The sequence below is a fragment of the Coregonus clupeaformis genome, unplaced genomic scaffold (assembly GCF_020615455.1).
Source record: "Coregonus clupeaformis isolate EN_2021a unplaced genomic scaffold, ASM2061545v1 scaf1346, whole genome shotgun sequence".
NCBI lineage: Eukaryota > Metazoa > Chordata > Actinopteri > Salmoniformes > Salmonidae > Coregonus > Coregonus clupeaformis.
The window spans coordinates 56,983-81,729 of record NW_025534800.1 but is presented as its reverse complement, the minus strand read 5'-3'; the positions used below and the strand labels follow the sequence as shown (position 1 = coordinate 81,729).

The window sequence follows — 24,747 nt, the reverse complement described above, 5'->3', positions numbered from 1 at the left end:
TTGTTCGATTTGTGCAAGGGGAGAGGAGAATTAAAACAACTGAGGCGGGGTCACGCGAAAGGATTGCGTATCCTACATATCTTGTTGGCAAGCAGTCCGAGTCTCTTCCACTTAGTTTTTAAAGGGCGGGGGAGAACTTGGGTGTTGCCTATTTGCGTCGACCTCGACAAAGAGTCTAGCGGCTAAAAAAATCGGATTCTTTTCATTCAACAACCGCCTTCTCTCACCACCGAAAGGGATCTGAAAACTTCAACCATGGGAGTCGAAGGCTGCACTAAATGTATCAAATACATGCTTTTCTTCTTCAACTTCATCTTCTGGGTGAGATTTTTTTCTTGTAATATACGCTTTTAAATGGCCAAGCATTTGGTTGTTTATCTGTAGGGGCAGTAACCTCCCCCCCTTCCCGCTGAAAAGAGTTACGTGTTTTATTTTGTATTTTTTGTTGTTGCCAAATAGGTATACGATCTGGGGAAAACATCACCCAAATAGGCCTGTAGATACCGATGTAGTAGGCTTATTTATATGCCATTTTCAGTCAATAATGTATTGTTTATTTTGATATTTTTATTCAAATAAAATACAAATAGCTGTTTTGTTTTTGAATAGGCCTAGACTCGTAGCCTATGCTGCCATATGGCGATATGGGGTGCGTTCTTATTTATCGGGAATAGCCGTACAAGAGCAGCCATATTCTAGTGACCGCATGTCACGATTTGTGAAGATTGAAATGATGTTGCCAACTAAAATAATGATAGAAATAATAACCGAGTGCAGAATATGATTGACCAGAATATGATTGTGCAGGAACTAAGAACATAGTGTGTATTCCGGTACATAGATTGTGGTCCGATGTCGATTACAGATCCAATTTCAGTCATTGTTTAGATTGGAATACCTCGATGTTGTCCCTCAGTAATCTCATACATACACCCCTAATTTTCAGGGGTGTTTTTGCCTCCAATGAACTTGATTAAGTTCGGGACTTTTTTTTATTTTTTATAAAAGAGGCCCGTTAATCGTGAAGTTGTGTAAATCCCCTGAAATGCCTTTGCCCCTGTGATTCATTGGGGAAGTTTTGTGATGGTGGAAGAATCATTGCGGTGGATGGAAACTTTGGCTAAAAGACCACAAACATTTAGGCTAACTTTGCAAAAGCCAACAGATTGTCACACCATCCTTAGTGGAAGTGAAATGTTCCTTAGTCATTTTATGTCCCTATGTGAACCATTCACTTTTTTAAATTAGTCTATTACAACATGTTATATCCAAATGTATAGATATAGTCTTAAACATATAGATATAGTCAGCAGACAGATATATTCTTCTGTCTTGAGATGTATATTATTATTATAGGGATATGTTATTCATGATTGATGATAAGGCGGAAGTATTCTTAAGAGCGTGAGTAGAACCGCAACAATCAGAAGGAAATGTATTGGTTGACCTCCGGACTATTGTTGTTAATATATCCCCAAGGCAACTTTAGGTGACCCCGGGTTAGGTGAGGGCACTGCACTTGAGAAATTATTGACTGTGCCAAGACCCGCACTTGTGCATGTGGGTTGTCTGTGTGGGAGTAAAATACATTGTGAGTCTTGGCTCAGTCATGAAGACGGTTGGGAAGGATCAGTTGTATAAGAAGCTGGGGTGTGGCATAGCAGTCATCTGTGGAGACTGAGATATACTCATTTTAAGATTCATGATTGCTTAAGTGGTTGCATGGATTGATGTGTCAGGGTCTTTTGCTTGCTCAATGACCATATCCATTAGACTGGAAATGTATATCATCAATTCTCTGTTCTCTCAAGGATAATTAATCCCAAGGCTGTCATTGTAAATATTTTTCTGATTAGGGGTTGCTACCCTTGCCATTTTGCATATGTTGAACAGGTGGCAAATCACATCAAGAACAAGCAGAAAAAAAGATCTAGCTAATTACCTTTAGTTTGAACACATCCTTTCACATGAAAACATTTCAATCACTTTGTTCATTCCTGTGGATTGCCTCTTGAGCCGGGACAACAAGTCATTGAGATATATCAAATACAATTCTGATTTAAACAATGCCAGGCAATGTCGTCTTCTACATCCACATTATAAGGACAAGACTCATGGGCCTCTCAGAACATAAATCAGAGTTGAGTGGAAAGGGGCCGGTGGACCCGTGGTTTACAGGAACTGTGGCTTCTGCATTCGAGCCATCCCCACCACCACCAGCAGCAGCAGCGCGCCAAGCATTCTACAACCCCCTGCACACAAGGCATGTGGCAGAAATAGCCCTCTCACTAGACCGCAGTAAAAAGAGCTGAGGTGCTAGGGAGGTAACGTGGTATGTTATCTTGTCCCAGACAGATAGCAGCAAAGCATGTAGTGCTGTACTATCAGGATACAGTCATAATACAGCAAAGGGGAAACACAGTGGGGTACTGGCACAGTGGGGTACCCCCCATTTTTTTTTTTGAATGCACCAATTTGTAAGTCGCTCTGGATAAGAGTGTCTGCTAAATGATGTAAATGTAAGGTATACTGTGTTGTGGTTGCCAGTCATAGTACAGGAAGAGCATGTACTGTATATCCTTGCACAGATAAGTGACACATTCAACTCTCGAATTCTGTCAACATGCTGAAATGCTCTTTCTTAGGCAATAGTTGATGGAAGTACGAAGTGAGATAAGCAGTTTGTGATGTGTACTTGAAGATAGTAGCTGTTTTGGTGTGTTGTTATTTTTTTATGTGAATTTTACTTTTTAGCTAGCATGGAAATGATATGTTTAAGTTCACCTGATAGGGTTAATATAATGATATGGTTGGTTGGTCTCCCAGAGATTTTCACAAGACTCACTTGCTAGTCATATGGTTGGCTTCGTACCACTTTGATAATATGAATAATAATGGATTGGATTTGCATTCTCACACCTGTGTCGTATCATTGTAATTACTATAGTAACAATATTGTATAAACATTTAGTTACCTAATAATTATGTTAGTGGATAGTGACTGTTGTCTGTGGTGACATCTTTTTTTGTAGCCTATAAAGCCAACTCTAAGTAGATCTGGACTTGATCAGTACATGGATGGGAGGAGGCCATGGAAAGAAACACTGTACTTGGGATAGAACTATGGAATACTTTCCAAACAGTTTAACATCCTACAGTGGAATCTTGCCGCAGCAACCACACAGAGAATCAAACACAGTGAAATATCTCTGTTGCCCTCATAGGGCTTTGGTGTCCTGGTAGGAAAAGGAGTCCAAAGTTCCCTTCTTCAATGAGACCCCCTAGCGTGGAAGCAAACTAATGACTGTGCACTGACACATGCCCTTATTTTACCCATGCTGCCACCTGTCTCTGCAGGTTGCTCCCAGGCCAGCCTGTTGGAAAGGCAAAGGAAAAGAGATGTGAGGGCTGACTTATTGAGGGAGGGAGGGAGGGTTGGGTAGGTGGAGGGAAGGAAGGAGGGAGGGGAGTCATAGTGTGTCTACAGTAGACATGAGGTCCTCTATAGCTCAATTGGTAGAGCATGGTGCTTGTACCACCAGGGTAGTGGGTTCGATCCCCGGGACCACCCATACGTAAAAATGTATGCACACATGACTGTAAGTCGCTTTGGATAAAAGCGTCTGCTAAATGGCATATTATATTATATTATACATCAGAGTGGCCATTTGCCCATACTGGGAACATCAACAGCTGACAGGGGTGAGGGAAGACTCCTGAAAGAGGAGTTTGGCAATAAAGCTGCAGAGAACTGGCATGCCTTCCCAGTCACTGCTCTTAGTCATAGTTTTCCCCCTAGCAACAGTAAGGAATTTGTATGCAACTTTATGTATTATGGGACCATTAGGCCTCAATATAGAATTTGGAAATAATTATGGACTCTTTCCATTTGTGAAAAAAAAGTTTATAAGAAGCTTATATTAAACATTGTATGATACAGTACAGTATCATATTAACGTAATTTATGTACACTATACTGTGTCTCGGGGGCCTGTGTCTGTCTCAAATACTAGATACAGTATATTAATGTCCAAATTACAGAAATCCCAAAAGAGACGACTGTGCAGACGTCTCTCTTGGCTCCTCCAGAATGCAACCGTTCAGGGGCCTCACCCTTTGGCAGGCTGCAGTGTTGATCTGGTTGCCAGGCAGCAGCGAGCCTCAGCAGTGGAATGGACCTTGCTGAGGGAGATGTGGAGGAGAGAAGAGCAGAGAGGCTGGGTAGGGGAGGCTATTTTCAGTCAGAATGTCTGATAGTCTCCATGAACTTAAGACTCAACCAGAGGGACCATGATTATTATACAGCTAAATAAGGTTAAGTCTAAACATATTCCAGCTGTGAAGATATGGGTTAGATATATTACATTTCACTATCCTAATAAACCTTTTGGAGTTAAGTCCAGTTAGATGGATTTTACCAACTGCAGGGCAGAGGTACAGTAGCAGCTTGTAGAGACACTGACTCCAGGTACAGGAAGCCTTAGTGAAAGCTCTCTTCATCTGAAGCATTACAGCCACCACCCCACCATCAGAGAAGGTGGAATGGTCTCTGTAGAATGTGATCTCTTCAAGTGTTCTGTGTTGTTATGCAGCTGTTAGCAGATGTGGCTGTGCTGTTATAGCATAAGTAAGGGCAGGGGCTAAGAGGACACTGGGGTTGTGGGTGGGTGGGCAGGGCCTCCTTTGTCCTCCACTTGTCTGGACATTCCTTAGCCAGAGCTGTGCTGCCTGTGTTTGTTGGGACTGCGGCAGAACCGGTGCTGTTTAGATTAATTACCTAAGCACCAACACTCCCCTTCCTAATAACAACCGTAAAGATCTGTCAACACCAATCCACTCCTGGCGAACCCCAGCTGCTATACTGCTGAATAGAAACAAAAATGAATGCAGAAATGACTCTTTGAATAAGGCCTCACTTTCCCCACCTCGTCTCTCCTTCTATGTTCAGCTCTGTGCTGTTTCTGGAGAGGTACTAGACGGGGCCAAGAAGACCCCCATTCTCAGAGCCAAAATGGAGGCTATGGTAGAAAATACTCTTCACTGTTCATCCAAATTCAGGGAGAAACCAGACACTGCTGAAAGTGGTGCAGTGGCACAGTGGTCTAAGGCACTGCATCGCAGTGCTAGCTGTGCCACTAGAGATCCTGGTTCGAATCCAGGCTCTGTCGTGGCCGGCCGCGACCGGGAGACCCATGGGGCGGCGCACAATTGGCCCAGCGTCGTCAAGGGTAGGGGAGGGAATGGCCAGCAGGGATGTAGCTCAGTTGGTAGAGCATGGCGTTTGCAACGCCAGGGTTGTGGGTTCGATTCCCACGGGGGGCCAGTATGAAAAAGTAAATATAAAATAAATGTATACACTAACTGTAAGTCGCTCTGGATAAGAATGTCTGCTAAATGACTAAAAAAAATATGGAAACCTCGGCTGAATAAAGTTCAGTCAGTTTAGGTAAAGTGGAGTCACAGGGATTCCACCATTGACCCCTACTTTGGCAGGGAGGTTAGGCAGAGGCACTGTTGCTTTAGAGAAGAAAGTGGTGGAAGTGACAATGTTCAGTCTGCAAAGAACATGAACAACACTGAAGTTCTATTCACTACACCTAACAAAAGAAGGCTTCAAAGCGAAGTTTGCAAGCTAAATGAATGATGGTTATTCTATGTGAGTGCATGTGTCTAACCCTTCCAATTTTCTCATTCTCTCTCTTCTGTCCAGCTCGCAGGAGGTGTGGTCCTGGGCGTGGCACTATGGCTTCGACATGATGGCCACACCAGCAGCCTGCTAGAGTTGAAGTTTGACGGCCAACAAGCACCAACCACCTTCTTAAACAGTAAGTACTTTAACACTCTCCCTCCTTGTCTACAGACTATACTGTAGCATGCATTTAACATGGTGAATATGTGTGTTATAAACATTTATTGATGTGCCATAAACAAGGTGTTGTGAGCTGGGTTCTCTCTATTTGACACCTTGTCCATTGTATAGTTGTACTCCTCTGGAGTGCTCAGGGACACGGTCAAGCAGAACAAACAGTATGCTCCACTGATCCCTCAGGGTCTTCTAAAATGGCAGATTCTACTTCTCTACCAGTATGGTCAAAGTGTGACAAACGTAATGGGAGTTCCTTTAGAGTAACTTAAAGATTCAAATTATGAGTGTTTAATTAAAGGATTCAAAATAGTGATTATTTTAATTTCTTTCAAAATCACTTACTCTCAAAGACAGGGCAATGTGATATTTATATATTTTAAATAAAAACTGTGATACCCCCAGGGGTGTGGCTTCGTTTGGAAAAATGAATGCCATCAGTGAGGAATTCTAAATTCCCTCAGTTAACCTTTTAATTAAGGGGTTTACAGAATAAAAAATCCCCTGTGTTATCAGGAAGAATGTAGCCTATGTTGCTCAGATGTTGAGCGAGAAACACGTTTTCCCAGAGAGCAGTGCAATGTTTATCCAATATCTTTGTTTAGACAACTACTACCCACACATATACAAGTCTTATTCTGAAACTGGAAGTATCTACCAAACATTTACAGGGATAGTACCGTAAGGTATTTTGGGCGTTTTGTTTAGTACAAGTACTGTTACAGTAGTATTGGGTTTATACCTCAGAATTCACTGAATAGTATCTTTCTTGATTGTGGCAGTCCACTATGTATGTATGCTGGACTGAGGTTGCCAGGGATTTTCCCATTGCACTAAAAAGGGAGATCCCTTCTGGTAAACTTATTATTCTTAGTTCGCAGCTGGGTGTTATGGGCCATGACCAAGCGTTCTATAGCTGAGGTCTTTATTTCTGTCTGACAGAGGTAATTGGTAACAACTGGACAAACAGCACCCTAAACAAGGGTCACAGCACTCTAACCCCAATTGTTCAAGTGTCACAACAGACCAGCTATAATAAACTTTCCCCGACACCACCGCATCATCACCGCATCATCACCACATCCTGCATTAGTCATACCCATGTAACATTATGGGTGGAATTCAAATAGAAGCAGCCATAGCCGTGTTTATACTGTATCTCTGTTGAGAAACTGTTGCTGGGCGTACACACATATTTTATTCGGAAAACTTTAAACATCATTTTAAGCCTAAATAAAGGCTTGGACATGTTTTCTTGTTTTGGAGGCTTGGCCAATTCTCCAGAGAGTCTCAACTGTCTGTTTTTCTGACCATGACAATGATTCCACACACCAAGTGCATCAGGTTTTCAGTTTCACTATTATGTAAACTTTGATATCCTCTAGTCTCACCCCCCACTACTCCTTGTCTCTCACTAGGCCTCTTTCTCTCTCTGGGTCCTCTTCCCTCCCTGTTCTTAAAGGAATCTTGGCATAATGCTGACCATGATTATATTTCCAACCTAATGGAAATCCCGTGGCTCTTAGAAACCAAGTTCTGTAACAGGCATTTCTTTAATACAACAGGAAAGGGAGCAATGGATTGTTGTCATCACATTCTCTCTTTCCTGAGGTTACGACATAAAATCAGTCAAACCACTTTTTCTAAGTCATTGTTGTGATTAAAACAATTATAAGCACAGCGTTGTGTCCACACCCTTTTGTAGAGTTTGTGCATTTTTACACAAGGTTAATAGTTTTTGTTTTATAAGAGACAAAAGCTCTCAATTTTATGACTGTGGCCATTCGCCTGTCATGATTAACCAGAGGTTATTAACACAGATGTTAGCAGGCTAATCTTTTATCTTACTCAAGTGATATCTAACTGTATAATGTATGCCATTATAATCCATGATAATCATCTACAAGATTGTACGTTCCCTATCATTACAAGGCATAGCTTCAAATCTTTGAATGTGACGGTCTCAACAATTAAGCAATTCCAGTAAAGTGAAAACTCATTAAAATATCCTGAAATAGTCTGTTAGAGGGGGGCATTACCCCACTGACTTTGTGCTTGAATTTAAAAGTGTTTATGGGATTCTTCTTGTGGGAAGTGCAAGTGTGTGAAGTGATTGTAAGTAGTACAATATTGCTAGTGGAAGTGAGACTAGTATGTCGCTCATACGCATTATCAGCATCCATTTTGTGTGTTTCTCACAGTCCCAGAGACTGTGGATGTGTCCCAAATGGCACCATACTCCCTACATAGTGCACTACTTTTGGTCAGGGCCCATAAGTAATTCCCTATAAAAGGAATAGGGTGCCATTTGGGACATAGCCTGTGAAGTTGTAATAGAAGGGATGGTGATGGGAAGTTCCACTGTAATGGCCTGGGCAGGCCTTGACCCATGACCTCATGGGGCTCCATGGACACAGCCCCCTTTATCCCAGGCCAGTGGGTGGCCATCGATGGCTGGGGACAGCTGAAGGGGCTGCTCAGCCATGATAGCAATACCTGCTGTGGCAAAGGTGGGCAAACGTTTTGTCTCGAGGGCCACATTGTTATTTCGAAATTCAACAGAGTGCCGTACAGATTATATTTTTTTACCGATTTCTGTGTCAAAATTAATTTGCGGCCCAGAAAAAGGCCAGTTATTTGAAAATATATAGGCTCATTATAATTTCTATATACACTACCGGTCAAAGGTTTTAGAACACCTATTCATTCAAGGGTTTTTCTTTATCTTTACTGTTTTCTACATTGTAGAATAATAGTGAAGACATCGAAACTATGAAATAACATATATAGAAGCATGTAGTAACCAAACAAGTGTTAAACATATCAAAATATATTTTATATTTGAGATTCTTCAAATACCCAACCTTTGCCTTGATGACAGCTTTGAACACTCTTGGCATTCTCTCAACCAGCTTCATGAGGTAGTCGCCTGGAATGCATTTCAATTAACAGGTGTGCCTTGTTAAAAGTTAATTTGTGGAATTTATTTCCTTCTTGTTTAACACTTTTTTGGTTACTAGTTTTAATGTCTTCAATATAGTAAAAAATAAAGAAAAACCCTTGAATGAGTAGGTGTTCTAAAACATTTGACCGGTAGTGTATATGTATATATATATATATATATATATATATATTGCTCCCTTTTTCTCCCCAATTTCGATCTTGTCTCATCGCTGCAACTCCCCAACAGGCTCGGGAGGCGAATGTTGAGTCATGCGTCCTCCGAAACCACGCTTCTTAACACCCACCTGCTTAACCCGGAACCCAGCCGCACCAATGTGTCGGAGGAAACACTGTTCACCTGACTACCGAGGTCAGCCTGCAGGCGCCTGGCCCATCACAAGGAGTAGCTAGAGCGCGATGAGCCAAGTAAAGCCCCCCCTGGCCAAACCCTCCCCTAACCCGGACGACGTTGGCCAATTGTGCGCCGCCCTATGGGACTCCCGATCACGGCCGGTTGTGACGCCTCTAGCACTGCGATGCAGTGCCTTAGACCGCTGCCCCACCCGGGAGGCCCCAATTTCTATATACTTTCTATCTAGATGTTCAAGAGTGGCCTGATTGAATGGGCTGTAGTTTGCCCACCTCTGTGCTAGGGGATATCATGAGGCTATTGATCTGCTTTGTGGGAGTAGCAGTAGGAAGTACTGCGGCCTTGCTACTGTAGAACTGCATCTTGATATTGGACATATATTGTAGAAATGTTATACATTGGAAAATAAGTAAGGACTCACTAAGGATTTTTCATCATGCTTGTCATAGCTTGGTAATTGGTGATATTGTATCAATGTTGATTCATTGGAACTTTTTAAATGGTAGCTCTGTGTTCTGAAACCACCTTGCCCAACTAGTGATTGGGAAAGTTAAGGGAGTTGTCAGAGTGAGAACAGATCTAATGTATGATGTTTGCTAGTTTGAACAATTCTGGTCCAAAGTGTAAATATTTTATGAGACAAAGTCTGGTTATGTTCAGATGGAACTGGGTGCCTCACCACAACACACAGCACTGTATTGCAGAGAGCAAAAATCACTGTTGCAAGCACAGGAAGTCACAGAGGCACCCAGCCTCACAGGAAAAGACAAACATAGACATTGCCTTTGACATATAACCACATTACCAAAATAACCAACATTTCCTTACATTACACAATCAAACCATATTGAGGGACAGAGAACGAGAGCGGATCATAAATTAAAATAAGTGTGAATACATTTTACATGAACTACAACCAATAAAACCACAGTTACATTTCATGTAATTTTGCCAGGACTTGGGTGGTACTCAGGTTCCTCTCGTGCGTTGTGAGGTTGGACAGAGGAAAGAGGTAAGAGGGTAATTCTACTGGCCCATTTAAATACTCTCAGTGAGAGTAAACCCCCGGTACTATGTCCACTTTTCTCCTGATAGATTCCAGTAAAGGCCCACCCATGAGGGGAGAAGATGCCAGAAGATGTTTATTAGCGCCACCCCTGTCCCAGGAGTCTCCCACTCATACCTCTCCCTACCACTTCCTCTAGATAATGTCCTTAGGTAGAGATATTATAGAACAGTAATGGAGCCTGGATGGTTTATGTAATACTGAGCTGCTTCCAGAGTCCGGACTCGGCGTGTCTCAAAAAGCTGGCGTTCCACTAAATGACCCCCAGACTCCTCTGTCATGTTCAGGTCTAGTATGGCATCACTCACACTTCACTGTCAGATACTGTGTAGTTGGCCGTGGTTGTGTTCACACTTCACTGTCAGATACTGTGTAGTTGGCCGTGGTTGTGTTCACACTTCACTGTCAGATACTGTGTAGTTGGCCGTGGTTGTGTTCACACTTCACTGTCAGATACTGTGTAGTTGGCCGTGATTGTGTCCACACTTCACTGTCAGATACTGTGTAGTTGGCCGTGGTTGTGTCCACACTTCACTGTCAGATACTGTGTAGTTGGCCGTGGCTGTGTTCACACTTCACTGTCAGATACTGTGTAGTTGGCCGTGGTTGTGTCCACACTTCACTGTCAGATACTGTGTAGTTGGCCGTGGCTGTGTTCACACTTCACTGTCAGATACTGTGTAGTTGGCCGTGGTTGTGTCCACACTTCACTGTCAGATACTGTGTAGTTGGCCGTGGCTGTGTTCACACTTCACTGTCAGATACTGTGTAGTTGGCCGTGGTTGTGTCCACACTTCACTGTCAGATACTGTGTAGTTGGCCGTGGTTGTGTCCACACTTCACTGTCAGATACTGTGTAGTTGGCCGTGGTTGTGTCCACACTTCACTGTCAGATACTGTGTAGTTGGCCGTGGCTGTGTTCACACTTCACTGTCAGATACTGTGTAGTTGGCCGTGGTTGTGTGACTTGGTTGAGGTTACTAACATCAGCGAGGGATTTGCTCTGCTACTCAGGGGCTCAAACTTGTCAGCCCTTTTGTATACTCCACATGAAATTCCTTCCTTGTGAGGTCAACTTCCTTCATAAATGTCCTCTCTCTACCCTCAACTTTCACAAGCTGCAACGTTCCAATTCTGCATTCAGTGTTGGCTTCATGAATAATCTTCCTTGTTATCAGTCATTCATTCTATCATTCATGAACGCAGGTCAGAAAGGTAAACAGATATAAGGAAGGAGGTCAAATGGAGTAAATGGGGAAGTGAACTTGCAGTAGAGGAAACTACAGCCATTTAGCCTTGATTAGGCTAAAGAAGCACAAGGTCCATGCAGATCTAATAAACAGTAGCCAAATGGAGCACAATCCATCCTCAGGGGATTTCCAATGTTGTTTTGGATGTTTTCAGGGCATTATTTTAACATTTCTTCTCTCCAGCCACTTCAAAGTTGATTAAGAGAAACCAAGGGACTGTGGTTGTTTTTCAGTAACTGGGTTTGTATGTCCTTCAACAATTTACTTGCTTGTTTAAAACATGCAAAAACAAATGGAACAGGAGAGGGACTTTAACGTACACACAGCCCCAAAAAACGTAATACTCACAGCCTGCCCGTTACATAAAGTATTTTTATCTTCAGAGCATGGTCCTTGTTGCTTTTTTTTTCTAAACGAAAGGAAAATAAATCCTCACCAGTCTCCCCCTCTCCTCCCTCATACTGCCCCACCCTCTTCTTGAGAAAGTTTCCCCTCTAGCCTGTTACTTTCCACTGCAGTTCAGCTTTGTCCACATCTGTTTGTGTTTAACGTCTGTGTTACACTCTCTCCCTCCTCCTCTTCAGCTCTGTCTACCTCTCTCTGTCCTTTCTTTTCTCTCCCTCCATCCTTTGTTTTAATTGTCACTCCTCTCTCCGATATCCTTCTTGGTTTGCCTCTCTCCACCTCCCTACCACTCTCTCTATCCTCATCTCAATCCTCTTGTTTTTCTCTTGCTCTGTTCATCTCTCTCTTTCTCTGGTATCCTCCTCCTCTCTTTTTCTCTCTTCTCTTTTCCATTTCTTTCCCTCATGCCTATACCTTCTCCTTCTGTGATAGGCCCCACACAGCACATCTCTCTCTCCTGGCCCATAGACTGGGCACTGTAGCAGTGTGGTGTGGAGAACCTGATGTCATAGACTGCACTGGTTCCAGAGCTGGTGTTGGACCTTATGTTTCCTCTCACTCAAGGGTCTATCCCCCCTGGCTCAGAGCCAGCTGCCTGCCCCGGGATTTAATGAGACTAACAGCTGCATTACCGTTCACAGGCATGCACACACATGGACACACACAAGCACACACACACCTTTTCTGGATAGTAATTGACTATCCAGTACCACAGTGCTGTATCAGTTTTCATGTGCACAGCCTGGTACAGCCTCTACATGTTTTTCCATAGCCAAAGACACATTTCAAATAGTGACATAAGCAGTGGCATTTCGGTTTGTACGAGGTAGCGGAACAGTACGGTAATTCACATCACACCCGTACCTATTAAGTTTAGAATGTAGTCTGTGGCATATTGAATTCAATTTCAACTTAAAAACACAATTGTTGGTAACTGGCCTATGTAGTGTACATTGGAATCTAACTCCAAGGTTAGGCTATAGTGTTTATTACACATAAAGAAAGTGTATCCTCCAGAGAAACCGATAATAGTTTGAATAAAACAACTGAAACACAATGAGGTCAGGATTCATCAGTTTTCTAGATGACCTGGGTGTGGTCAGCACTTCTCCCTGTGTTTCTCAGATAATTTCCGTACAAGCAATGACCGGTGATGACGCAGTGGAAATCCATTGTACTATATATTGTCATAATGTGAGGTGTAGGTGGGGTTGAAGTCAGGTGCAGGACACCGAGGTTAGTCCAAAATGTTTACTAAAATCCAAAAATGAAACAAAGTACAAACACTATGCACGGCCACAATACAAAACAAGGTGGCGACTAAGCGCAATTACGCACAGACAAGCGTAATTACAAAAATACACAACACACGACACGAAACACAAGACGACTGGCGAAAACAACACACAACTAATCCATACAAACACAGGGAACTTATAGGACATGTAATCAACGCAAACCAGACACAGGTGCAACGGACAGACAAAAGCAATCGCACATGAAACATCCAACGGTGGCAGCTAGTACTCCGGGGGACGGCGAACGCCTTTGCCTGCCCGAACCAGGAGGAGGAGCAGTCTCGGCCGAAACCGTGACAGTACCCCCCCCCTTGACGCGCGGCTCCAGCCGTGCGCCGACCCCGACCTCGGGGACGGCCAGGAGGACGCGGACCCGGGCGCGTGGGATGCCCATGGTGGAACTCTGTCAGGAGGGATGGATCGAGGATGTCCCTCCTGGGCACCCAGCACCGTTCCTCCGGACCGTACCCCTCCCACTCCACGAGATATTGGAGACCACTCCTCCGGCGCCTGGAGTCCAAGATGGTCCGGACCCTGTACGCCGGGACCCCCTCGATGTCCAAAGGGGGCGGAGGGGTCTCTCCTATCTCCTCTTCTTGGAGTGGGCCAGCTACCACCGGCCTGAGAAGAGACACATGGAACGAGGGGTTAATATTCTTGTACTCAATAGGCAGTTGTAATCTGTAACACACCTCGTTCAATCTTCTCAGGACTTTGAAGGGCCCCCACAAACCGCCGACCCAGCTTCCGGCAGGGCAGGCGGAGGGGCAGGTTTCGAGTCGAGAGCCAGACTCGATCTCCCGGTGCGTACACCGGCCCCTCACTGCGGTGGCGATCGGCGCTCGCCTTGTGTTGACGGATGGCACGCTGCAGATGGACATGGGCAGCGTCCCACGTCTCCTCCGAGCGCCGAATCCACTCGTCCCACCGCAGGGGCCTCGGTCTGGCTCTCGTGCCACGGTGCCAGGACCGGCTGATACCCTAAAATACACTGAAAAGGTGTTAATCCGGTGGAGGAGTGGCGGAGAGAGTTCTGGGCCATCTCTGCCCAGGGGATATACCTCGACCACTCCTCCGGCCGGTCCCGGCAATAGGACCTCAAAAACCTACCCACATCCTGGTTAACACGTTCAACCTGCCCATTGCTCTCTGGGTGGTACCCCGAGGTAAGGCTAACCGAGACCCCAGGCGTTCCATAAAAGCCCCCCAGACTCTGGAGGTGAACTGGGGACCTCGGTCGGACACAATATCCTCGGGGACCCCATAGTGCCGGAACACGTGGGTAAAGAGGGCCTCGGCGGTCTGTAGGGCAGTAGGGAGACCCGGCAGTGGGAGGAGACGACAGGCCTTAGAAAACCGATCCACAACGACCAAAATGGTGGTATTACCCTGGGAAGGGGGTAGATCGGTCACAAAATCTACCGATAGGTGGGACCATGGTCGTTGTGGAACGGGCAGAGGATGTAACTTACCCCTGGGCAAATGTCTAGGTGCCTTACACTGGGCACACACCGAGCAGGAGGAGACATAAACCCTCACATCCCTGGCTAACGTTGGCCACCAGTATTTCACGCTAAGGCAGTGCACCGTCCGACCAATACCAGGATGTCCAGAGGAGGGTGATGTATGAGCCCAAGAAATAAGCCGATCACGAACCTCGAGCGGAACGCACGTCCGCCCCACAGGACACTCGGGGGAGTAGGGTCGGTACGCAGCGCCCGCTCGATTTCCGCATCGACCTCCCACACTACCGGAGCCACCAGACAAGACTCCGGAAGTATGGAAGTGGGCTCAATGGACCTCTCCTCCGTGTCATACTGCCGGGACAGTGCGTCTGCCTTACCGTTCTGGGACCCAGGGATGTATGTGATCTTAAAAACAAACCGGGTCAGGAACATGTTCCACCTAGCCTGACGAGGGTTCAATCTCCTAGCTGCCCGGATGTACTCCAGGTTACGGTGATCAGTCAGAATGAGAAAAGGGTGTTGAGCCCCCTCAAGCCAATGCCTCCACACCTTTAGGGCCTGGACTACAGCTAACAGCTCCCTGTCCCCAACGTCACAATTGCGCTCCGCCGAGCTGAGCTTCTTGGAGTAGAACGCACAGGGGCGGAGCTTAGGTGGCGTGCCGGACCGTTGTGACAGGACTGCCCCAATACCGGTCTCGGACGCGTCCACCTCTACTTGGAAAGGCAAAGAGGGATCCGGATGCGCCAGCACCGGGGCCGAGGCGAACAGGTTCTTCAGCTTGACAAATGCCCTGTCCGCCTCAGCTGACCACTGCAAGCGCACCGGACCCCCTTTAGCAGAGACGTAATGGGAGCTGCAACCTGTCCAAAGCCCCGGATAAACCTCCGATAGTAATTAGCAAAACCCAAGAACCGCTGCACCTCTTTTACGGTGGTTGGAGTTTGCCAATTACGCACAGCCGATACCCGATCTACCTCTATCTCCACGCCAGACGCGGACAACCGATAACCCAAAAAAGAGACGGACTCCTGGAAGAACAAGCATTTCTCTGCCTTGACATACAAGTCATGCTCCAACAGTCGTCTCAATACTCGGCGCACCTGGGCTACATGCTCGGCTCGTGTAGAAGAATACACTAGAATGTCGTCAATGTACACCACTACACCCTGCCCATGCATGTCCCGGAAAATCTCATCAACAAAGGATTGGAAGACTGAAGGAGCATTCATTAACCCGTACGGCATGACGAGATACTCGTAATGACCCGAGGTGGTGCTAAATGCTGTTTTCCATTCATCCCCCTCCCTAATGCGCACCAAATTGTACGCGCTCCTGAGATCCAACTTTGTGAAGAAACGCGCTCCGCGTAATGACTCCGTCATCGTCGCAATCAGTGGAAGTGGGTAACTGTATTTTACGGTGATCTGATTGAGACTACGGTAATCAATACACGGGCGCAATCCCCTGTCCTTTTTCTTCACAAAGAAGAAACTCGAGGAGACCGGAGAAGTAGAGGGCCGTATGTATCCCTGTGCCAAGGACTCGGCTATGTAAGTCTCCATAGCCGCAGTTTCCTCTTGAGACAAGGGATACACATGACTCCTGGGAAGAGCTGCTCCGGTCTGGAGATTTATCGCACAGTCCCCCTGTCTATGAGGAGGTAGCCGTGCTGCCCTCGCTTTGCTAAACGCTAGAGCTAAATCCTCATACTCGGGGGGAATGCGCAGTGCGGGCACTTGGTTCGGACTCTCTACCGAGGTCGCCCCTATGGAAACACCTAGACATCTCCCTACACACTGGGCAGACCACTCCATAAGAGCCCTCTGTTGCCACGCTATGGTAGGATCGTGGGTGCTTAACCAGGAAGCCCCAACACCACTGGATACGCAGGAGAGTCAATCAGATAGAACTGAATGACTTCCTCACGACCCCCCTGCGTAGTCATCGTCAGCGGTGCTGTGACATCCCTGATCAGACCTGACCCCAACGGCCGGCTGTCCAAAGCATGGACAGGGAATGGAACTTCTACCGGCCGAAGGGGGAATTCCTAACCTAGCACAAAATGCCCTATCAATAAAGTTCCCAGCTGCGCCTGAATCTACTAGCGCCTTATGCTGGGAATGAGGTGCCACCTGTGGGAAACGCACAGGAATGCTCATGTGACCAACAGAGAGCTCTGGGTAAGTGGGGCGCCTACTCACCTGAAATGACTCCCCAGTGCGTGACCTGTTGTCCCCTCTCTCAGAAAACCTTCCCCAGCACCTGGCCGCGGTGTGTCCTCCACGGCCACAGTTGGTGCAGGGGTTGGTTTTCCTCGGGTTCTCCCTCCTCCTCTCTCTAGCGCCAGCACCCCCGAGCTCCATAGGAATTGGCTCAGAGGTGCTGGAGGATGGAATGGACGACCCCCACTCGGGACGTCCGCGGGTGGCCAGCAGGGTGTCAAGCCTGATGGAGATGTCCACCAGCTGGTCGAAGCATAGATTGTTGTCCCTGCAGGCCAGCTCACGACGGACGTCTCTCGCAGGCTACACCGGTACTGGTCGATGAGGGCCCTCTCATTCCATCCCGAATCCGCAGCTAACGTCCGGAACTCCAGTGCGAACTCCTGTGCGCTCCTCTTCTCCTGTCGGAGGTAGAACAGACGCTCCCCCGCCGCCTTCCCTTCAGGTGGGTGATCGAAGACTGCCCGGAAGCGGCGGGAGAACTCAGCGTAGGTGATGGTAGCTGCGTCTATTCTCCTCCATTCGGCGTTGGCCCATTCCAACGCCTTGCCGGATAGACAGGAGATGAGGGCGGAGACGCTCTCGTATCCCGAGGGCGCTGGGTGTATAGTAGCCAGGTATAGTTCTATCTGCAGGAGGAACCCCTGACACCCGGCTGCAGAACCGTCATATGCCCTCGGGAGCGAGAGCCGAATGCCACTGGGTCCCGGTGCTGAGAGAGGAGGACTGGTCGTTGGTGATGGGATAGTGGGCGATGGCGTGGGCACTTCCCTAGTCACCAAACGACTCAGCTTGTTGGACGCCTCGTCAAGGGCGCCCTCAAGTTGCTGGAACAAAATGTCTTGATATCGTAATTGTTCCTCCAGTAACCTGGGTGCCGCCACTGCTCCTGCTGACTCCATAAAGGTGTGTTGTTCTGTCATAATGTGAGGTGTAGGTGGGGTTGAAGTCAGGTGCAGGACACCGAGGTTAGTCCAAAATGTTTACTAAAATCCAAAAATGAAACAAAGTACAAACACTATGCACGGCCACAATACAAAACAAGGTGGCGACTAAGCGCAATTACGCACAGACAAGCGTAATTACAAAAATACACAACACACGACACGAAACACAAGACGACTGGCGAAAACAACACACAACTAATCCATACAAACACAGGGAACTTATAGGACATGTAATCAACGCAAACCAGACACAGGTGCAACGGACAGACAAAAGCAATCGCACATGAAACATCCAACGGTGGCAGCTAGTACTCCGGGGACGGCGAACGCCTTTGCCTGCCCGAACCAGGAGGAGGAGCAGTCTCGGCCGAAACCGTGACATATATCCTTGGTCGTGCACCCAAGAACAATGTATGTGTTTCAAATAAACAGAAGTTCCATTTGAAGCATCTTGTATTCTCTATCTTTACCTGAAGGATTTAACACATACAGTACTTGACAAAGTGCAGTTTTCAAAATGTTCTTCCGTTGCCTATAAAAAGGGTTTCAAAAGGGTTCTTCGGCCATCCCTACAGGAGAACCCCTTTTGGCTCCAGGTAGAACCCTCTGTGGAAAGGGTTCTACCTGGAACCAAAAGGGTTCTACCTGGAATCAAATAGGGTTCTTCAAAGGGTTCCCCTATGGGGACAGCCGAAGAACCCTTTTAGGTTCAAGATAGCACCTTTTTGTCTAAGAGTGTAGGTCACCATTCATCCACTGTGAGTGAGGTCAGAGTAGAAGGTCACATCAGGGGCTCTGATGTTTGGAACCTCCTGATTAATCAACCAGCAGAAATACTATTTACCTCAGATCAAAGCCTACGGTATTTCACATATTTGTGTTATTATACACATTATTTGTGTTCTAACATACATTTTTTGGTAATAATAAAAACATCTAGTTTGTTTGAAATGCCCTTTTCTTCCCAATGGAAAGACTTTGTAGGCTCTGTTCACTCTTCCCTCTAATCTAGTGGTATCCAATGATGTCATATGGTAGCAACCATGTTCTCACTAGTACACAAGTGGGTAGGATGGATTATTTAAACGTTGGTCATAAGAAAACTAGACGGCTACCGTGTGTCATCATTGCCACCGCTTCACATAGGAAAAATGTTGTGTTTGCTGCTCACCACAGGAAGCACCTGGGTCACAAAGATCAAAATGTTGAGTTTCCTCTGAGGCTGCTTGGATTACCTAACTGAGGCCTCCAGTCTAGTCTGCTATTTTAGCCAACCAGTTGACTCTCAGAGCAACATTTTTAGAACTTGTATACAGACGAAAACTAAGATAAAATTAAAGTAAATAAATTGTTGATAACGCATAGATTGGTCAAATGCAGGAACGGATGGATATACTGTAGCTCAAACAAGTGGTGAAAGAAAGGAAGGAAGGAAGGAAGGAAGGGAGAGAAGGGTGTGATACTGCATCGACCCACTGCTAAACATGCCGGTCACGCCCCTGTTTTATTCTGATGATGTCATGGTAAGGGATGGCTGAGCAGCGCTCGTAAAAAGCTCCCCATCCGTGATTCAATTCCCCCCGCCACACAGCCACAATCAAGGAAATTGAAGGAGCACTTGATCAGCCTCCAAGCCATCGATTTCTAAATGAGCCAGGCGAGCAGGCAGGAGAGAGGTGCTGTCCTGGCCGTCTATGTCCCTTCAGTGGAATAGGAGGGGATGGGGGATGGGAGGACATACAGGACCAGAGGATGAGAATCCAATAAGCTTTGCGATTACATTATGCAGGACAAAATAACATTAACCCAAATCGTGACCAGGCCCCTCCCTGTATCTATCAAGGACTGAGTAGAGGGATGGAATGGGAGTGTAGTCTGTGGGGCGTGGGTGGAGGTCTTAAGGATGATGGATGGGGAGAGGGAGAGGGAGAGATAAAAGAAAACCTCATATGAGACAGTGGCATACAGTACCCCTACTAAAAGCCCAGTATAGTGTCTCAAGCAAGACAAAATATGTGTTTTTACCCAAATTGGTTTATCAAAATTGGTACCGTAATACTTTGCATAAAGCCCCCATGAACCTAATTTATCTGAGACATATAAAGGTTGCAGAAAGGGAAAGAGAAGGGCCTGTAAACTAAAGCATAAATAAATATATTTCTTGAGCTAAAAATGAACATATTATCTGTGGTTAGTGAGCAATTTCAACCCCGGTCTGCATTCACTGTTCAGCCGTTAAATGGGTACCACACAGATTCACCACACAGCTCACCTCACACCAGCCCTATCTTCTCTGAGCTACTGTCCCCTCAAAACTTCAGGGCTGTCGTCACGGAAACGGCAGTGAACAATAATGTTAAGTGCCTTGGGAAGCAGTGGCTCAGGCAACTGTTGCTCTGGACCACAGGAACACTTCTGCAGTGTGTGTGGGGGGGGCATGCTAAAGTCTAATAATGAGGTCACATGAAGAGAGACGAATGGTGGGTCAGAACAAAAGATAATGAAAACTGCCCATCTAATATCACCTAAACCCCCTGATTGACATTCAGTGTGAGGCGCTAGGCGTTATATGGCCTTATGCATAGTTGGACTATTTCTAAGAGCAGGTTTTATGATTTAATTTATGGGTAAAATCAGTCCTGCACACCAACATCAGTAGAGCTACCCTGGGTTTCCATGGTTACCATGCTAGCCCTGTCTGAGGGTCTGATAGATGAAAACAAGGCATGATGGGAGGGGCTAATGAAATCTGACCTCACCAAGGAGCTGTAAAAACAAAACATTGCACTACCTGGTGAGAGTTGACTTTGATATATTATAAACCTGTCAACTGAAAACAAAATATCCTTCCCCACTCCTGCATTCTCCACAATTCTTATGCCATATGTTCTTCATAAGAATAACATTTATCTACAATGTGTGGATGCTTCTTGACATGACATGAATGCTTATTGCGTTGGATTGTGAGCCAAGCACCTTGTGTTTATAACTGCAAAGTTCCCATATTTAGGCAGAAGAAAAACATGCTAAACCAAATAATTAACACAAACTCATGCCACCTGGTGGTAGTTAAGATGATTGCACTCATCATAAAGGTGTAGACACACTAGCAATGTTCTGCAGAATATTGACTATTGACCCAGTTGTCTTTGTTTATTCTCTCTCCCTCTCTATTTTAGGTGTTCACATCCTGATCGCTGTTGGCGCTGTGATGATGGTTGTCGGGTTCCTCGGCTGCTATGGTGCCATTCAGGAGTCTCAGTGTCTTCTTGGAACAGTGAGTCATACAGAACACCATGCAGCAAAGAGTCACTTGTATGTGGTCTAGCCAGCCCATTCCCAGCTATCCCCTAAATTGGCCACTGAATGAATGTCTTTGTTTTCCTCCAGTTCTTTGCCTGCTTGGTGATCCTGTTCGCTTGTGAGGTGGCAGCTGGAATCTTTGGATTCATGCACAAAGATTCGGTGAGGACACATACTAACTCTGATCTTACACACAGAAACACATTGCACACATACACACACAAAAACAAAATGTATGTTGAAACACACAGCGTAGCATACAGTACAACATGATAGAGTTCAAAGCCATTTGATAATGTGATAGTGTGGCTCTAATGTGATCATGACAAAGTCACATTCAGTTATCACCTTCAGAGTTCCATATCTGTCATACTCTGACCAGACACATCCTGTCCTTTTGGTTGCAGATTTCCAAAGAGCTGATTACCTTCTACGACAATGTGTATGACAACTCTCTAGCAAACACTTTAACAGACCAGGACAAGAAACAGGCTGCCGCTGCTGTGCTGAAGGTCTTCCATGAGACGGTAAGTCAAGCTAAAACTAAAAGCATAACTGTCCCAAACTCGCTTGTAAGCTGATTTCAAACACACGGCAAAGTTAATCTCATATCAACATCCAAACACAGAAAGACACATCTCACTAATACAACTCCACTAACACGTGCCTTTTTATTTTAGTTGGATTGCTGTGGTAGGGGCATCAGCAACCCGTTCACTACGTTATTCACCCAAGGTTTGACAGACATCTGCCCCAAGTCAGTCTCCGCTTCCACTTCAGTAAGTACTCTAAGGCCAACTATGAGGACAATACATAATGTTGGTTATACAGTACATAAACCACAAGGTACAATTTCGACTGAAGTGTGTTATTTTGTTTGTTTTGACAGGACTGTCATGTCAAAATCAAGGAGCTCTTTAATGAGAAGGTTTACCTGATTGGCATCGCTGCCCTGATAGTTGCTATTATTATGGTGAGTATCATGAAAGAGAGAATGTAGCTTGTGTGGAAGTTTAGCTCATAGAAGATATGGGATCCTTGGCCTCTCTTTAAAGAGACCCATAATGCCCCTCTCTATGAAGAGACCCATAATGCCCCTCTCATGTCTTTGTTCTCTCTCCTGTCAGATCTTTGAGATGACCTTTAGCATGGTCCTGTGCTGTGGGATCCGCAACAGCCCGGTGTACTAAAGTCCAGGGGGAAGGAGCAAGGGCTAGTGACCTCTGGAGACACTAGCCAATGACTGAAGGAAAATATTTATCTTCCTTTATTTGGTTTTATAGCCTGTCACTTCCTCAAATAGTTGCTTGCCAATTTTGTCAGTTGTACAAGATAAAAAATGCATCTTCTCACACAGTTTTTGATAATACAGTACCAACTATTCTTGTCAGTCACAGATAGCTGTTCAATATTTTGACTAATGTTAGTCTGTACAAAATGTTGAGGTTTACATTGGCATGGCATTTACACACGCACACACACACACACACACACACACACGAGTACAGATCCTGGAATTATTTTGTGGTAATTGTGAAGTATTTCTACTTTGCTGGAGTCCAAAACATTGTATTCTGTTGGTTTATCAATCTCTTTTCAAATGATTATGTATAAACTGTATATATATGCAGTGCTTTATGACTGTCAAGCATGGATATTGTATTGAATCCCTTCTCCCCAGAATTTTCTGCACTAACTGCTTGTCTGCCTGAGTTTTCTCCAGAGAGAACAACCACTAAGAAACAGTGAATGGATACTATTGATTTTACTATCCCGTTTAAAACCAAGATAATAGAGGTGATAGTTTCCCCTGTGCTTTTATAACAACTAGCAATCTACGCGATAAAGAGACCCCATGCCTCCAAGCCTTATGAGTCGAATGTCCCATCCTTCCCAACAACACCTTGTTCCTGTAAAACGACATTGAATGTCCTGTCCTTAACCTATTGCTGTGTACTATGCATACCTACAGAAATCTCACCTCTTAGGGTCCTGGGCTGGCGCAGCGGTCAAACGCACTGCACTGCAGTGCTGAGGCGCCACTACAGCCTGGGGTTCGATCCCAGACTGTCACAACCGGCCGGGACTGGGAGCCCTATAAGACGACGCATAATTGGCCCAGTGCCGTCCGGGGTAGGGGAAGGTTTGGCTGGTGGGGCTTTCCTTGGCTCATCGTGCTCTAGCGACTCCTTGTGACAGGTCCGGGCGCCTGCAAGCTGACTACAGTCATCAGTCGAACAGCGTTTCCTCCGACACATTGGTGCGGCTGACATCTGTGTTAAGAAGTAGGCAGCCAGGCGGGTCATGTTTCGGAGGACGCATGACTCAACCTTCGCCTCTCCCGAGCCCGTTGCAGAGATGAGCCAAGGGACCTAATACGGGGTAAAAAATACGCTTGTGGCCATACCACCCTGAACACGCCTGTTCAGGGTCGGGCCTGGTTAGTACTGGGATGGGAGACCACCTGGGAATACCAGGTGCCATAAACTGAAAAAAATATTTAAGAACAAAATAAGAAATGTCACCTCTTCAGCCATTCAGACTAATCTAGTTTATTTTCAAAGAATCCTTTTTACGCCTGCTTGTTATACTCTGACAGTCAAACGTCTTATTATGCTGGGACTTGCCGGACAATGTTGTATCTGTGCTGTATGATGATACTGTATAATACCACTGACCATGCAGTTGTGAGAGGTTGTGTTTGTGTGTCTGGAAGTCCATTACTGTCTCGGACCAACCCACCACTAGGGGGCAGGCCTGTTGTGACGCTTCATGGTATTCAATGGCTATGGTTCCAAAGCCAGGGGGAGCTCTTGTCATACATTCTTGCTCCACTGTGATTATGGAGGCCTGCTCAACTACAAAGCACTTCTCGGCCAGTTCCATTTCGATCTTCAGCTTCCCTTCAGAGTTCACAGATTTGAATGTGGTCCATTGGAGGTGCTAGGTGGAGCTATCACCCTATTATCTACACCCATCCAGTCCTTTCAGATCTGTGAACACTGAAGGGGTAGGGTCTAGGGATTGAAGTGGAACCAGGCCCTTAACATTTACCTACATACACACATGAGCACTTAAACACTCACACATACTCACACATCATTTGTATAGTCCTACATAATATACTGTATGGCTTTCTAAGCCAACCAAAACCTAGTCTTGTTAACACATAATGCCTATGCTGATATACGGTGAAGTGTCTTGTAACATGTACAGCTATATATTATTGTACTAATGACCATGTAAAGACAATGTAGCTATGCCTTTCATTGTGATATTTTGTCTGGTACTTTGTCAAAGGAAAAATGGGTGTCGGCTTCAGTGGCAGTGTGCTGGACTGAGAAATCAGTTGAGTTACTAATTAAAGGTTGGGGAGATTAGCAACATGGCTGTATATGCTGTACAACACAAAGGTGAAAGAACAACGCCAGCAAAAGAGTGTCTCTCTTTAGTATCTATGTCACTGCCCTACTGTAAAAACACTATACACTATGTAGTGACAGACTCAATAGCCCACTGCCGCTCAAATCTGTGCCCTTTCTCTTCTGTTTTAGATTTTGGTTTGGTTTTGTTGCCCAAGTATTAAGGGATTAAATGTATTTTACAAATAA

The 24,747-nt window shown here is 45.6% G+C and overlaps 1 protein-coding gene across 1 annotated transcript; it reads left to right on the top strand.

The window, feature by feature from the left end:
• On the top strand, positions 1 to 24,747 carry LOC121561320 (CD81 antigen-like). The gene is made up of 8 exons (XM_041873916.2): positions 1 to 321; positions 5,711 to 5,825; positions 21,013 to 21,110; positions 21,224 to 21,298; positions 21,544 to 21,663; positions 21,817 to 21,915; positions 22,026 to 22,109; positions 22,264 to 24,747. The coding sequence occupies exons 1-8, from the start codon at positions 256 to 258 to the stop codon at positions 22,324 to 22,326; spliced, it is 720 nt and encodes a 239-aa protein (XP_041729850.1). The 5' UTR covers positions 1 to 255; the 3' UTR covers positions 22,327 to 24,747.